This window comes from Rhineura floridana, chromosome 6 (assembly GCF_030035675.1).
Source record: "Rhineura floridana isolate rRhiFlo1 chromosome 6, rRhiFlo1.hap2, whole genome shotgun sequence".
NCBI classification, from domain to species: Eukaryota; Metazoa; Chordata; class Lepidosauria; order Squamata; family Rhineuridae; genus Rhineura; species Rhineura floridana.
In genome coordinates this window covers 4,412,431-4,428,397 of record NC_084485.1, presented here as the reverse complement: position 1 = coordinate 4,428,397, position 15,967 = coordinate 4,412,431, and the positions used below count along the sequence as shown (strand labels likewise).

General features: G+C 44.3%; 1 protein-coding gene across 3 annotated transcripts in view; it reads left to right on the top strand.

Moving 5' to 3' along the window:
- The window catches only part of ASXL1 (ASXL transcriptional regulator 1), a 35,870-nt gene that overhangs the window by 15,181 nt on the left and 4,722 nt on the right, over window positions 1–15,967 (top strand). For all 3 annotated transcript variants that reach the window (XM_061630794.1, XM_061630797.1, XM_061630795.1), the window contains 9 exons: window positions 3,480–3,588; window positions 3,992–4,103; window positions 5,113–5,210; window positions 7,468–7,561; window positions 8,555–8,692; window positions 10,045–10,208; window positions 10,302–10,398; window positions 11,490–11,595; window positions 14,825–15,407. In XM_061630794.1, the coding sequence (XP_061486778.1) occupies window positions 3,480–3,588; window positions 3,992–4,103; window positions 5,113–5,210; window positions 7,468–7,561; window positions 8,555–8,692; window positions 10,045–10,208; window positions 10,302–10,398; window positions 11,490–11,595; window positions 14,825–15,407 (1,501 nt within the window). The remainder of the gene's footprint in view (window positions 1–3,479; window positions 3,589–3,991; window positions 4,104–5,112; window positions 5,211–7,467; window positions 7,562–8,554; window positions 8,693–10,044; window positions 10,209–10,301; window positions 10,399–11,489; window positions 11,596–14,824; window positions 15,408–15,967) is intronic.

Below are 15,967 nucleotides of genomic sequence, written 5' to 3'. Positions count from 1 at the left end.
ATAGTTTGCATTTGACTTTGGCTAAACCTACCCCTCCCTTAGACTCCCAACATGAAGTGAAAGATCTTCTCACCTCCCTTGAATTCTTTCATCATGGAAACTGCAGGAGAGGAGAGTGCTGTTGTACTCAGGTCCGGCTTGCTACCCATTGGGATGTCTGCCTGGCCACTGTGGACTAGAAGTTCCATTGGTCTGATTCAGCAGGGTTCTATGTTCTTAGCTTGGTGGGTGGAGAAGTCTTGCAGTTCGTGCCAGATTTAAGACGCCGACATACACCCCCGCCCCACCTTTTGGCACTCACAGAGAATGTGGGGGAGGGGGGTATTTGGACGTTGCATCAGGGTTTGGAGGAATAGCATGAGTCTCAACAGTTCTGATCGTCCCTCATGTCTGGTATAAGGCAGGTGTCACATTGCACTTCACATAGAAAGTCAGAAGCTTGAGCTGTGCAGAAGCAGCACAAGTATCTCACAGCTTTTGACTTCCCATGTCTGGTGCAAAGTGACCATTGCTTTAAGCCAGGCATAAGGGAAGATCAGAACTATAGAGAGAAGTTCACGGTATTTCTTATTTCCTTCTAATTCTGGTAGAAAGTAAGAGTCTGACCTCACTCTGAATTCTCTGTGTGCTGGAGAGGCTGGGTATGTTCAACAGTGCCCCCCCCCCCAAAAAAAAGTTCCAATCCAAGCCAGAATTTGTTGGAACCCTGTAGCTCCAAGGAGTCACTCCTTCAGGGTCACATGCAGGAATCTGTTACTGTTGAACCAGGATGAATATGTGAGTCCTCAGAGCCCCTTTTCAGATAGCAAATCTGGGGAAACAGAGCATGTGCAGGGAAGGGGGATTATAATGGCAGGTCCTGTCCTGATCTGCACATGTTCAGTAGACTACAAATAAGTGTAGGCTTTGTTCTGACAGTCTGTTAACAGATGTGGGGCAGATTCATTTGAAGAGGACTCTGTAAACAACATAGCTGCAACAAATGCTGGAATGTACTATTTGGTATGCTCTGAGGCTGTATTTTGGGCTGAGGCTGTTGGTTTTAAGACTCTGCAAAAAAAAGTTCAGAATTTAATCCTGCATTTTTCAACACCTTTAAGTGAGACAGGAGCCTAAATTCAGGAAACAAAAATGTAGACTTGATTAGATATATCTCTAGTCTCTATTTGCATTTTATTCTGTAGAAAGTTATTTGCAGATCAGAGAGGGACTTTGATTTGGGCTTCATAAGTAAAATGTCCCAAGCTGTCTGCACACACTTACTGTCTTCTGTCCTAAATGGCTTATCTGCCACCTGAAGCTTGACTATTTTGTGTTTATTTCACTCTGTTTTCCCACTTCTTTTTATACGCTGTTTCCTCTCCACACGTAACCGGCATTGCTATGGAACCACTGCGTGTCCACAGAAGGTAAATGAAGATGGGGCCTCTGCAAAACAACAATTGTGTTCAGAAATTTAAAATGAATGTTTCCTCTGGCTAGGTTTTTTTTTTTTTTTTTTTTTGCCAGTCTGGTTGTTGTACAGATCACAGCTGTATGAGTACTAATTGTGCTGTTTATTCTTTAGAAATGGTAGAAAGTAGTGTTTCTCTATTGGTTCAAATAATTTTACTGACTCTTGTTTTGAAGGTTTGGCACCTTTTCAAACTGTCCCCCCCCCCGAGAGTTCTGTTTCCTTGCTATGTATTTTCTATGAATGTTGCTCTGTAAAAGGGGGCTCAGAGAAATACATTTCATCCATTTATAGCATGTTCATTAAGCCAGTGCAGTTTTGTGCTGTGATTCCAAAGAGGCTAGCCTATATTTTCATTTTCTTTCCTTTAGCATTCTGAAATAAAAGATCAAATTATAACACTTCCATCAGTTTACGTTCTGTTTGTGGAAAGCCATTTTCCTGGTCACCTGTGGTAACTAAGAATCTCTTCCAGGCACCAGGTGCTCCTTGCCTGTGTTTGCTCACCTCGTTCCCTGCCAGAGGGAGAGACATTGAAATGCAGACCCAGGCAGCCTTGGTCTGGCTTGTGGCTCTCCTATCTGTCTTTCTTTTCCTGGTAGAGAGAGTCTAGGAGGGAAAAGAGGGGCAGGTAATTGCAGCCTTCCCTCCCTGTCTTCTAGGAGCAGTGGAACAGGAAAGAGCATGAAAGGAGTAGCAGTTTCCTCTCTATCTTTTGGGGGGAGGAGCTCCTGAGAGAATTTGGGGGTGGATTGTTGAGGTTATATTTCTAATGTCATCGTGTATAAAAAGCAGAACTCATACTGTCTGTCCTTTTAAAACACGTAAGGCAAATTGGTATGTTGCTGATCTTTAAATTATACTCAGCAGAAGAGCTCCTGCAGCAGTTGGGTTTTTTTCTGTTTGTTCTAGCAGTTTAGCCTGTGCAGATCTATCTTGCTTTATGCTGTTGGTGGTTACATTATTTAAGGAGCTTCAATTACAGAAATAAATGAATTGTAGAGTGATAGATTCTTCTGGTTATCAGGTATTACTTCATAGCTGTATACCCTAATTTTAGATATATTGGTCCTGGCTAATTTTATCTGAATGAAGAAATGCCATTGAAAGGTATTAGGGACAGAGATTAGCATGAATATTGGTACTTCAGTGACTGTGTGTGTTTGTCATTTCTTTTGGATTTGGAGAGTGGAGGAGCGTCCTATAACTAGTAAAAGATATAGGTGGGATTTCCTACTATGTTACCGAGCAAAGATCATTGTCTTGAATGTGAAGCCAAGAATTGTTTCAGGCCTGATTCCTTTCTTGATAAGTTAAAACTCAAAACATCTTGAGGATTTTATTTCTGAAAGTGAAAAACAGATCTTAGAAGAGCTTTCAGTTCTGTTTTTTAAGATTTAGAACATCTCTTCTGTTCTCACATGTGGAATCAAGGATGTGGCTTGGGCTTTCCAGTTTGAGTCAGGAGCCAGCATATAAGCAAAACCGGTAGCAGTTTCTAGGAGAAACCCATGAAACACAATTGTATAGTTTGCATGCTTGTCCCCCTGCAAACAGAGGGCGCTCGCTTCTTCCCAACAGCAGTCTGGGCAATATATAGGGACGGGGAGAGGTGGCCTATAGTGAAAATCTTTCTGCCCTTCACTGTCACCTGTTTAAAACAGTATTTTAGAATCCGTCTTGTAAAAATAGCCTTCACTAGACAATTGAAAATTATTTGTCCAGAATATAATTTGAGATTACATTAGCACACCTTGACAGCTCATGAAAGAAAACACAGTGACTCTGCAAGTACTGAGGTACTTGGTTTGGTAGTGATTGTTTTGAGTAGGGAGATTGATTAAGAGGGTGGGGTCTTTATGTTGTATCAAGTCAGTCTGAAAGTGTCTTGTCAACATTGCTGTGTGTATCATGCAGTGCTGTGTTGGGATAGTTGGAGTACCAGAGTTTCCATAACTTTCCTATTAACTAGAAATCAATGTGTGTCTGAGGTGGCAGATCCAGTTAACATATTTCTTTCTTTCAGTGGCACATCCCCATTGGCCTGCCTGAATGCCATGCTTCACTCCAATTCAAGGAGTTGCGATGGACTTTTCTACAAACTCCCTGGGCGCATCAGCCTTTTCACTCTCAAGGTAAGAAGACCAAACTGCTCTTCCTCTTGCCCAGAGATTTGGCAAAGGTTTAGCTGGCTGGCAAATGTTGTATGAATACCTGGCACGTGATAGGGCTTGAGGTCTAGAATTTCTTGCAGGCTGGACCCAGAGTCTCACTTCAGTGAATTTTTCTAACCTGCTATTCACCTTGCATAGCTCTCAGATGATTTTGTAGCATTTGAGCATTAGTCTGACACATAGCCTGTTTTCTTCTAAAAACTAGTGCTTAAGGTAGCACTTCTCATCAGAGTGGATGGATCAAGAGTAATGTGTGTGTTAGCCCATTTAACTAAATATTGGACTTGGCTTCAGTAGTATCCTTGTGATTTACCACTTTTGCTTCTGAGGAAATATTAATGAGAGTTTTGATTGGTTCTTCTAGAAAGATGCTGTTCAGTGGTCTCGGAACTTGTCTGCGCCTGAAGGAGAGGAGCTGGAGGATGGGGAAAGCAGCAGCTCCAATGAAGCCAGCCCCACGAGCGGCGATCATGATGGCAAGTGTCTGCCTGCCCAGATCTTTATTTATTTGACAGAATTTGTATACCGCTTAGTCATAAAAGCCTCTTAGTGGTTTACATAAAATATACATTAAAATTACTGATAAGAATTAGAGGTTAAAAACATTGACCTAAAATGTAAATAAGATCAGCAGTTAAAAATGCAGATTATAAAATAGTTATATATTAAAATATATGCCAGCATTGCATATGTGGCTAGACTTGACGAAGCAAAAAGGTTTTTTAGCAGGCGCTGAAAACATTATACTGGAGGTGCCAGCCTAATCTCAATGGGTAGGGAGTTCTAGAGTATAGGTGCTTCCACACTAAAGTATTGATTCCTTACAAGTGCAGAATGACCATTATGTGGAACTTGTAAAAGTGCCAGTTCTGCAGATGGAAGTGGGCATATATCAGGTAAGGCAATCCTTCAAGTAAACTGGTCCCAAGCTGTTAAGGCCTTCACATACTAATAACACCTTGAATTGGCCTGGTAACAAATTGGCAGGCAGTGCAGATCTCTAAGCAGAAGTGTAACACACCGCCAGCATCTCACTCCTGCTAGCAGTCATGCTGCAGTATTCTGCACTAGCTAAAGTGTCCAGACACATGGGAAGTAATGCTTGGACTACTGTGATTAAGCTGGCCCAGTCCAGGAACAGCTTGCAGCGGTCATACCAGCTGAAACTGGTAAAAAGTACTCCTAGCCATCAAGGCTGCCTTGGCCTCCAGTGACAGAGCTGGATCCAGAAGTACCTCCAAATCGCATACCCCCTCCCTCAGAGGGAGTGCAACCCCATCCATTAATGTGTTCCTTTCTGTTACTGATTTTATTCTATATTGTATTTTAATCTCGTTTTGTACACCGCCCAGAGAGCTATTAGCTATGGGCGGTCTAGAAATGAAAATAAATAAATAAATAAATAAATAAAAACCCAGGGCAGGCAATTAGCCAGTCTTGAGCTGCTGCTTTCTTTCATGGATGTTGATTATTTTTTCTTTCCAGTATCTCTAGATGATACTTCCTCAAGTGCTTCTTGTTCCACTGAGACTCAGAGCAAGAGTGTGCCTGCTGTTCGGGAGTGCCATAGAGCAGCCTCGCAGGTAGGGAGGGCCTTTGGCTGGGAGCTTGTGGGGAGTGCGGTAAGGGTGAATGCATCGGAAAGGGTATATAAATCTCTTAAGGAAAATATGGAGTAAAAGTAAAAGGAGGGCTTAGCAGAGCCCTGGTGGAGTAGAAGGAGAAACCTGCAGCTTCAGAGGCTGACTGATCTACCTTTGCAATTCTTAACTCTCCTAAAAAGACTTACCTTTAATGGCTACTAGCCACAATGGCTATGCTCTCCTTCCACTGTTGGAGGCAGTATGGTTCTGAATACCCGTTGCTGGGAACTGCAGGAGGGGAGAGGGCTGTTGTGCTCAGGTCCTGCTTGCGGGCTTCCCATAAGAGGCATCTCATTGACCACTGTGAGAACAGGATGGACCAGTGACATGATCCAGCAGCCAGGATCATCTTATGTGGGTCACAGATAGAATTGGGACAGAGGGCCTTTAAAAGATTTTTGGATGGGCTGATGCTGAGCAGGTGGAAGTGTTGTTTTGCTAGTTGACTGGATATTTGCATAGCAGCAATGCAGAATTTGGCATCTGGTCTACGATTGCTGCCTAGAAAGACCTCATGAATCAGCTCCTTCAGGCACTCTGTAATTCATACGGGAGCACCACTGAGCTCTTTGGGGTATGGAGATGAAACACAACAGGAAGTCCACATTGTGCAAGTGATCTGCACGATGGCGCCTTCACAATTTTCATCTGTCTGCTCATGTGTTCGAAGCCTCATCTATATGCAGGTGCGTCTTGGGGTGAACCAGCAGAGTTGAGGTGATCAGGGAATTCCACTCCAGTGTAGTTTACTCAGATAAACTATCCTAGAGCTTAACCAGCAGTGGTTCTCTGGCTTGCCTCATGACTTTTTTGGGTCTAGCCTTGAATATAAATAATACATGCATATTCTGTTTGTGTTATCCTCAGTGAGTAGTGCAGATAACTGTGCTATTAATACATCTTAGAACTGTGCAGTTGGAGGGGGTCCTTAGAGGCCATCTTGTGGCCCACCGCCCCTTCCCCCTGCTTGATGCAGGGAACCCAGACGTACAGCATCTCCAACCGGTGGCTCTGCAGCCTCTACTTGGAAACCTTCAGCAATGGAGAGCCCACCTCCCCCCTGGGCTAATCAGTTCCCTTGCCAACATTAAGCATGCAGAAATCCTTGACCTTTTCCCTAAATGGCTTGCCTTTTAGACCTTTGGCCATTCATGTGGCACAGGTGCACACAGGCATGCCTTCTTAACATAGATGCGCACCAGATGTGGCATGGTAATCTATAACCTGCATTAGATGGACAAGGTCAAATTGGGAGGTCAGGATGTGCCAGGTATATAGTGGGGAAGGACAGAGTCAGGTGGCAGTGGAGAGGCCGATAAGGTCAGTCTCTGATTCCTTTGGGGGGGGGGGGAAGCTTTGTGTAAGAGCTTATGGAATCATGGCATCCAGAACAGTATTCCAAGTGAGAACTGATCATTGGAGTAGACTAGTACTGATACTTCCTAAATTATAGACATTATGACTTGTTTATAAAATGTGAAATAGTATTGGGCTTCTCTGCCATTATTGAAGTTTGCTCTGTTATCTGCTACAGTGAAACCCCTTTTTATCACTATTATTTGGTAGCAGTTCTGTTACTTGGCCAGCGTACTTCCTCATTTTGTGCTTTCTTCCATAGATAGAGATTTGATGTAACATGCTCAGGTCCACACAATTTGGCTAGTCTTTGTAACCATCCAAAATGTGTGGTTGCCAGTATGCCACACTGGAGATACGACTGCTCGCTGAGAGAGATGGGGTTATGCCTGTATCTTTTTGTATTGGTTTTTACAGTCTGTCCCCTAGATTTTTGAGCCTGTGCGGGGGGAACAGCAGTTGGAACCACTTCAAAAGCAACTCATCTTACAGCTTTCCAAGTATTGCTAAAGCTCAGCACAACTACAGTGAGGAGATTCCAGCATTCTGCATGCGGCAGATCAGAAAACATGGTTACCATGGGCAACCTGGCGAGTGCAGTTGTGGATCCCTGCACAAGCCGCTTGTCATTATAAATCAGAATATTATGACCAGTTCCGGAAAAGGAACGGTGTTATCCCCCTGCTGAGTTGGCATCTACTATTACGAATAAGCTTGCTAAGTGACGGACATCAAAGCATTTGGCTTTTTGCCAAGAAGGGGAGGCTGCTTGTCCCTTTAACCTGCATTGACATTTCCCCACCAACGCTGTCTCTCTGTTTTGGTTTTCTCTGGAACACAGGCAAGCAAACAGAAGAAAAAGACAGGTGTGATGCTTCCTCGTGTAGTTCTGACTCCTCTGAAAGTAAACGGTGCTCATATGGAAACGTCTTCAGGTGAACCAACTCCCTTGCCCCCCCTCCGCCCCGCTTCTGTGACTTAACATTACTGCATGGCCGCCTCAGCCCCCGTACAAGTGCTTCTGAGGACCATCTGCAATAGAGATTTCTTTGGTCCTTCTTACATCTGCCAGGGAGCTTTGTGCTGTTTACTGTAACTTGTCCAGAACGTAGCTTCCTGGGAGTCGTGTCTCCAAGGCTGGGAGGTCCATCCCTAACGGAATAAAAACAATAGCCACAGCAACCACCACCACCACCTAGCCACTTCAGTTGTGGATTGTTTGTAGGGCCGCAACATGGAAGAGCCTTGTTCAAATCCTTACTCATAACATGTTCTTAGGATAATCTTTTTTTAGATAATTTTTACTAAATTTTCCAAAAAAACCTGCAAAATCCACAAAAATGAGATGGCAGAAAAAAGTTTTGAGCAGTTTAAAATCTTTCACCTTCATCTGCCTTTATAGCATTGTTGCAAGGATAAGTGAGAGACATTTCTGTCTAAAATAACATCAAATCATCTTAATCCTTTATCATAGTGCTTACACTAGGTGCTGGACCAAAAAAATAAGAGAGGCCCTTCCAGCAAGCTTAGAATCTAAAAGACAGACTGGAAGGGAAGTTATGGTTACTATGCATAATGGTAATGAGAAAAGGAGGCTTTGCAGCCAGAGAGGACTGGGTGGGGTTGCTCTGCCCGGTTCAGCTGTCTGTTGCTTTCTGTGCCTCTTCTTGCTTCCCATCTCCACGGCCCACAGAAACCAAGATAATGGGAGTCAGAATAAATTATGCAAACTGGGTACGTTATGCTAACATTTGGGTTTCTGTAGTATGGAGTTTGCTCACCTGTCCATGCCCTTGACCTAACCTGACCGTTCCTGTTTACTTTGTTAGAAGGTTGTGTTCAATAATGCAGAGGTGCATGGGGGAATACAGGGAGTGGTTAATGTTGTGAAGGGGGGTGCTCCCAGCTCACAGGTGTGTGTGCTTCAGCATCCACAGGGAGACAAGGTGGTGGTGAGAGCAGCAGTAGCAGCTCCTCAGCCCTGTGCAGCACTGCTTTACGCAGCAGGACAGAAATTGCCAGAGACGCTCCTCAGCTGCTCCGAGGATTCCGGAAACCCACAAGTGGTAGGTGTACTCTGGTGTCCGTGTCGAGACTTCTCACTTTCAAATAGAAGGAGACCAGGCTTTTGTAGGCATGTCCAAACTTTAAGGTCGGTTTTGGAAGCCCTGCTCTCTATGCTATCACCGTGAACCAAGTTAGATGGAACATGAGAGGCAGGGCCTTCTCGGTAGTAACTGTGCCCTTCTGAAATACCCTATCAGTGGACCGTTAGGCTCCTTCTTAGAATCATAGAATAGTAGAGTTGGAAGGGGCCTATAAGGCCAACCCCCTGCTCAATGCAGGAATCCAAATCAAAGCATTCCCGACTGATGGCTGTCCAGCTGCCTCTTGAATGCCTCCAGTGTTGGAGAGCCCACTACCTCTCTAGGTCATTGGTTCCATTGTGGTATGGCTCTAACAGTTAGGAAGTTTTTCCTGATGTTCAGTCGAAAACTGGCTTCCTGCAACTTGCTGTTCTTTGCTGTCTTTTAGACAGAAACAGAAAACATGTTTTTTTCAATAGGCTTTTAATATGTAGTTCTGCCGCTATCTTAAACTGATTTTTTAATTTGCTGCTTTAATTGTGTTAAATTTATATTTTTGTAATTGATGAGTTTTTTTGTTAATTACATTGCTTTTTCTTATGTAAACTACCCTTGGTGCTCTATGAGCAGAACAGTGGAGTATTACATAATTTTCACCTTTCTCTATACTCCTGTGAGTAAATAAATTCTGTGTAAATCCTCAAAGAGCAGGAATGAAGAGAGTTGGTGCTGTGCTTGTGCAAGAATATATTTAAAGTTTCTGTTAGAATCTTCATTTAATAATTTGATTGGGGATGAAATGATAGGCTGCACATTTTCCTCTATCCATATAACTTTAGCAATAAAAGCCATTCATAAAGCATGCATGGTCCCCTTAGCATGAGTTGGTGGTGCTTTCTTAAAGGTCTGGGGGTAGATGACACAGCTGTCTCCAGAAGTATAGGATGGGGAGGCATTAGCTGCCAGAAGCAACCAGCCCCATGCTAGTGCTTTCTTGCTCTCTTTCACTCTGCCTGTCATTTTGCTTGAGGGTAGCTGCTATGCTCTGCAGAGGAGCTTATGAGTGGCTCATCCGCACATCTCTCTAGATGTGCTCCAACTGCTTTCGGAATGATGCTGTTATGCTTGGTATTTAGGTGATGGTTGCTTTTGAAAGGCCCAGTTGCCTCTATCTGCTCCTGCTACTGGCTGTGTGGATTTCTAGAAGCCTGCTTGAAATCACCTGTGTTTGAAGGGCTTCCACCTACCAGGGTGGGTGGGTGTGAGTGAGAGAGTGAGAGTGTAGGCTGTGTAAATATTTCTGGCTTTATGGGGCTGTTTGGAAACTGCAGGGCAAATGAAGAGGAACAGGGGAGAAGATGTAGACTTTGAGACGCCTGGTTCCATTCTCGTCAACACAAACCTGCGAGCGCTGATCAATTCCAGGACCTTCAGTGCGCTGCCCCTACATTTCCAGCAGCAGCTCCTTCTCCTCCTTCCTGAAGTGGACAGGCAGGTATGGATCCCCAGCAGCCAGGTCTTAATTCTGGCCCTCTCTTCTGGGACAGGTGTGCACACTTCCCATCCACTGTGCTTTATTTTCTTTTAGGCTGGGACGGATGGACTGATGCGCCTTAGTGGGAGTGCTCTGAATAACGAGTTCTTCACCCATGCTGCCCAGAGCTGGAGAGAGAGACTGGCTGATGGTAGGTGCCCTGGTTCTTCTTATAGAATCATAGTCAAGTTGGAAGGGGCCTGTAAGGCCAACCCCTGCTCAATGCAGGAATCCAACGTAACACATACCCAACAGGTACCTGCCCAGCTGCCTCTTCTATGTAACACTTGAGGCATACAAGAGCCCACCACCTCCCTAGATAACTGGTTCCATTGGCAAAGAAGGTTTTTCCTGAAGTACAGCCAAAATCTGGCTTCTTGTAACTTCAGCCCATTATTCCAGTTTGGGAGCATGATTCACTGCTTGAAAGAGATTTTGGTAGCTCTTTGGTAACTGGCCACCACCTATGCACAGAAGCTTCAGAACTCCTAGGAGACAGTACAGAGTTGAGCTGCGTGAGGCCTGTTTTGTGGTGGTAAGTTTGGGAAGTCACTCCACTTCATAGCTCCTGGTTAGGCTGTCTTGTCTGTTTTGACTTATGCAGTTGGTGGGAAGACAGACTCCAGACAATCTTTACAAAAAAACATTAGCTGCTTTCTCCAGTGCCACCATCCATCTTCATTTCCAGCCTTCCTCCTTGTAGACAGATATAGTGAAATCTAATTCTCTCCATTTTAACATCAACGCCTATTTGAGTGCAAGACCCTGAAAGCCTTCTACTTTCTCCTGGATTATGTCAGATGGCTTGAAAGATCTGTGGGAAGCTTCTGATGGATTATAAGGCATTGGTGATGGCCAGTTTGGTGTGGGGATCCCTCTGCATTTTCACTGTGGAGTATCTCTCACCTCTTGAGCATTTTGGATCATCTTCATAGCTCAAAGTTCTTTCACCTCCTAGGCCAAAAAGCCAATCTAAAATCAAAGCATCTTGCAATTGTTCTTTATCAACTTATTGTTAGCCCCTTTGACCACTATTTTCTAGAGGAAAATGCAGGATATATACTGTTTTAATTTTTAAAAATGCTCCTGATATAGGGCTTTAGGATTTGATGTGTGTCAGTGTCCAGAGGAAAGAGCTCTGAAAATCTGAAGGAGTCATTCTCAAGAGTTAGACCTTCAAGGTATCTTTTCTCCATCCACTTTGATGCTTCCTCGGGTTTCATGTTGTTGGTTTCTTTGCAGGGGAGTTCACTCATGAAATGCAGATGCGCCTAAGACAAGAAATGGAGAAGGAGAAGAGGACAGAGCAGTGGAAGGAGAGATTCTTTGAGGACTACTATGGGCAGAAGTAAGGGGGTGTTTCTGTTTTTAAAAAGTCAAATAACTTCACCTGCTTCCATGCTGTAGTGGCTCTGGGGAGTTTTGAGGGGGCAGACTGCAGACGTTTAACCCTATTAGGGGCATTCCGGTTCCCCATCTCTGAACCTCCAGCTTTTACATTTTTTAAAACAAGTATCTCAATGATACCCACTCAAGTCATACTTTGAGTACACTAATCTAAATTAATGAAGTTACTAATGTTGGGTAATGTCGGTTGTTTAATTTGCAAGGCAATTAAAGTTCTGGCCAACGAGTGCAAAGGCAATACATTGACTTGGCAAGCACTTGTCACTCTTTACATTCCATAGGATTTGATACAAAATTGTTTTATAAATATTCTGCCACCTCAGTTTATCCCTAGGTGTCCCAGTTGTTCTTGGCTACTGGCTCAGGCAAGGTGTCAGGCTTACTCAGCCCAGTTTTAGTAGTAAATAGTAATATAATATTATACAGCCATACTGTAGCCAGCATGGATTTTTTCCATTCTGCAATGTTAAATTAAAAATACCCCCATGCCATTCTGATGCTTCCCATAAGCTCATTTCAAAACAAAACCTTACAAAACTTACAGTCCTGAACTCAGAAACGCTTGCTTAACAACCCTCTAGGTCTTCACGGCAATACACAAATCAGTCAGAGAGAATCGAGAGTTCAAAGTGTAAAAAGAGAGAGAGAGAGAAAACAGACCCCTGTTGGATTTTTTCTGTCAGAGTTCTCATAATGTGTTGAAATTAATTAAAAATCAGCCATGTTCACCGAGTACTTGCATTGCTATTACTGACCTTGCCCCATACTCTGACCTTCATCTTCTCCAGTTTAAACATTAAAAAAATGCCTGGCTGATTTTTAATTAATTTAAGAACTTTAGCATTGAATTGAAATGATAAGGCTGGGCATGCTCAGTAAGAACCAATTGTCAGTGTTCTAAAAGCCAGACTCACAGCTGCTGGGCTTGCCTAATCAGGGGGCCACACCCATACCAGACTTTGATTTCACGTGAGACAGTCATGGCTTCCCCCAAAGAATCCTGGGAAGTGTAGTTTGTGAAGGGTGCTGAGAGGAGACTCCTATTCCCTTGACAGAGCTCCAATGGCCAGAGTGGCTTAGCAGTCAGATGCTCTGATTGAAGCTCTGAGGGGAACAGGGCATCTCCTAGCAACTCTCAGCACCCTTCACTAACTACACTTCCCAGGATTCTTTGGGAGAAGCCAGGACTATCTAAAGGGAAATAAAGGTCTGGTATGGATGTGGCCAGGGACAGCTTTGTTTTAAATTTGGGTGGGAGGCTACATGTGCCTGCTCTAGAATAAAAAGGTGGGGAAACCCTGAAAAATGATGATACTGTTCACAAGGTTTTCCTTTTGGAAAGGAAAGGGGCTTCTCCTCTCCCCAGTGTCCACCCACCCAATCTCCTCCCCTCCCCCTTCCTGCCCTCCCTGCCCCTCCCCCATGTCAGTTTTACCTATCCTAAGCCTGATTGCACAGGAGTAAATCCCACTGAACACTATAATCATTCAAATGATCAAACCTACCCTACCCTCCTCTTCCCTCCAATAACTCCCCTTTTGCCCCTTCCCTCCCCCTTCCCTCCCCCTTCCCTCACTCTCCTAATCCCCTCCTTCTGCTCCCTCCTTCCTCCCCTTACTCTCCCCTCCTCCTCCCCCATGGTCAGTTTACCTATCCTAGCCATGATTGCATGGGAGTAAATCCCACTGAACTCAATAAGCATGCAAATGCTCAATCCATTCTCAGCAAAATTGCACAGGATCCTATTTCTTACCTCCCGGATTAAAAAGCAGAGAAATTCACTAATAGGCAAAAACCCTTGCGGTTTAAGAACGTACCTATAGCCAACAGATATTTCTATCAAACTTTTAAAAGCAGGGAAATTGGGCAGCTATAGTGAATGCACCAGGGGAGCAGGAAACCTGGCCTCCTCTCAGAGATATTGTACTGTCCTACACATTTTGTCAAAATGCAAACACAATTTGGGTTGGCCTTTCACTGTCCAATCCGCTTCCTGTGTAGCTTGGAAGAATTTGGTAACGTGCCTCTGAGCATATGTTGAGTGGTGGCAACACCTGCAGTCAGCCCAGATAACAGAAACAAGACAGATGCTGTGCTGATCTTGTTTTATCACAGAGGAAGCAACAATATTAAAACAGTTGATATAGTTCGGATGGTCACGTTAAATATGTTTGATTTACTTTGCAATTTTAGTGAAGTTTCCTATCGGAAATCATTTTCTTTTGCTTCTGTTTCTGTGAATATGTGAAGTACAGCAACACTTTGCAACACTAAAAGAAAGCTCCAAAACCAATTGTGGAATCATGGGACTGACTGTTCTGGCAAATAGTTTCCAGTGGACACGAGGAGTGTCTCAGTTTGAACAAGACAAAACAGTGAGAGGTGAAATACATTCCAGCAAATTTCTAGGTGTGCTCTATGTTTTTAATTGACCATGCCCACCTTTCCTTAAGTGGAGTGGTTTAAGCATAGCAGGCTGAACACATGCATCTTGGGCAGGCCAAGTTTGTTTTTTCATTGCTGAAGTAGCAACATATTGGAATCAGTCTGATTTTACATCAAACTGCCGTTTCAGATTCAACTGTTAACGCACCCAAAATAGAAATAGAACATAACATCCAGTTTGAAACACAAAAGCCTGTCTTCACCATCATGTGACACTGACCAATAAAAAAAGGCTTTGAAATTAATAAAAATAAATTTGATACAGATTTCTAGGATGAATAATGAGAAAAATATAGTTTTCTAGGTTAGATTCTGTGTAGAAACAGAAGTAACACAGAAAAGAAGCAAAGAAGGACACCAACAAACATACAAAAATGTAATTCTCCTTCTTTGGAGATGGCAGGTGTTGCCACCAGTCACCATATGCTCAGAGGCACGTTACCAAATTCTTCCAAGCTATTCAGGAAGTGGATTGGACTGTGAAAAGCCAACCCAAATTGTGTTTGCATTTTGACCAATGTGTAGGGTGGTACAATATCTCAGAGAGGAGGTCAGGTCTCCTGCTCCCCTGGTGCATTCGCTATAGCTGCCCAATTTCCCTGCTTTTTAAAGTTTGATAGAAATATCTGTTGTCTATAGGTATGTTCTTAAACTGCAAGGTTTTTGCCTATTAGTGAATAGTTAACTAATTCAGGGTTCCTTCCCCTTCTGTCCCTGCCCTACAGGTTGGGCTTGACCAGAGAGGAGCCTCCGCAGCAAAAAGCAGCACCAGATGACACAGAGAACAGGACTACCTCAGTCTCCCAAGAGGAACCTGCGAGCGTGCAACGTGGCCCTGTCACCCGGCAGCGAGATGGACGCTTCAAGAAGCGTGCCCTCCGATGCAGGACCCGGGGGAGCTTGAACAAACTGTGTCAGGCAGAACAAGCAGAGGCTGCCAGAGAGACATTGGCCATGAAGCCAGACTCCCCCAGTCGTAGGGAGATGAAACCAGAGGTGGACTTGTGTGAGAGGAGCCGGCTGTTTCCAAAATCAGAGATTCCATCTGAGGCAACCAGGATCCTGAGCAAGGTAGATGTGATGTCAGTGGCCACAGCATCGGGCCGAATCCCCAGCTTTTCCCAGGAGCCGCATGATCAGGAGTCCAAGGAGCAGAAGAGAAAATGCTTTGAACAGGCTGCCTCTGCCTCTTTCCCCGAGAAGAAGCCCCGGCTCGAAGATCGTCAGTCCTTTCGTAACACAATTGAAAGTGTTCACCCAGAAAAGCCACAGCCCACCAAAGAGGAACCCAAAGTCCCACCCATCCGGGTAGATAACAGTCTCATACCAGATAGCTGCCTCTGGGGAGCAGGGCTGGAGTTTCCTGAAGCAGCTTGGGGGGTGGGGGGAGGAAGGAAGGTCAGCAAGCAGCTGAGCCTGGGAAAAGCTTTCCGAGGGGGTTGTGGAAGCCCTTCATCTCTCTTGCATTTGCTGCTCTGCAAATGGAGGGTTTCCCGTGACGCTTACTTCAAACAAAATCTTGGCGCAGGATGGTCTAGATGCACCCATGCCACTGACAACCCTAAGACTCCCCCGCAGAGTTGATCCTTCTTGGAAAACATTGGGGCTGCCCCCTTCCTCACCTGTTGGGTATAGCTAGCAGAGCTTCAGCCTTGCACCTTCTGGATGAGAAAAGGCCTGAGTTGGAATCTTCTTCTTGGCCATATTCATCCTACTTAATTAATTTAAAGCTTTTATATGCTGCCTGTCCAGAGCTCAAGGTGCTTTACAACTACAACAATAATGAAAGCCACTATAAAAATACCATACAACAAAAACTGGAAACTGGTTTGTCAGTTATTCCTTCTTCCCAGGACACTCTGAGAGGA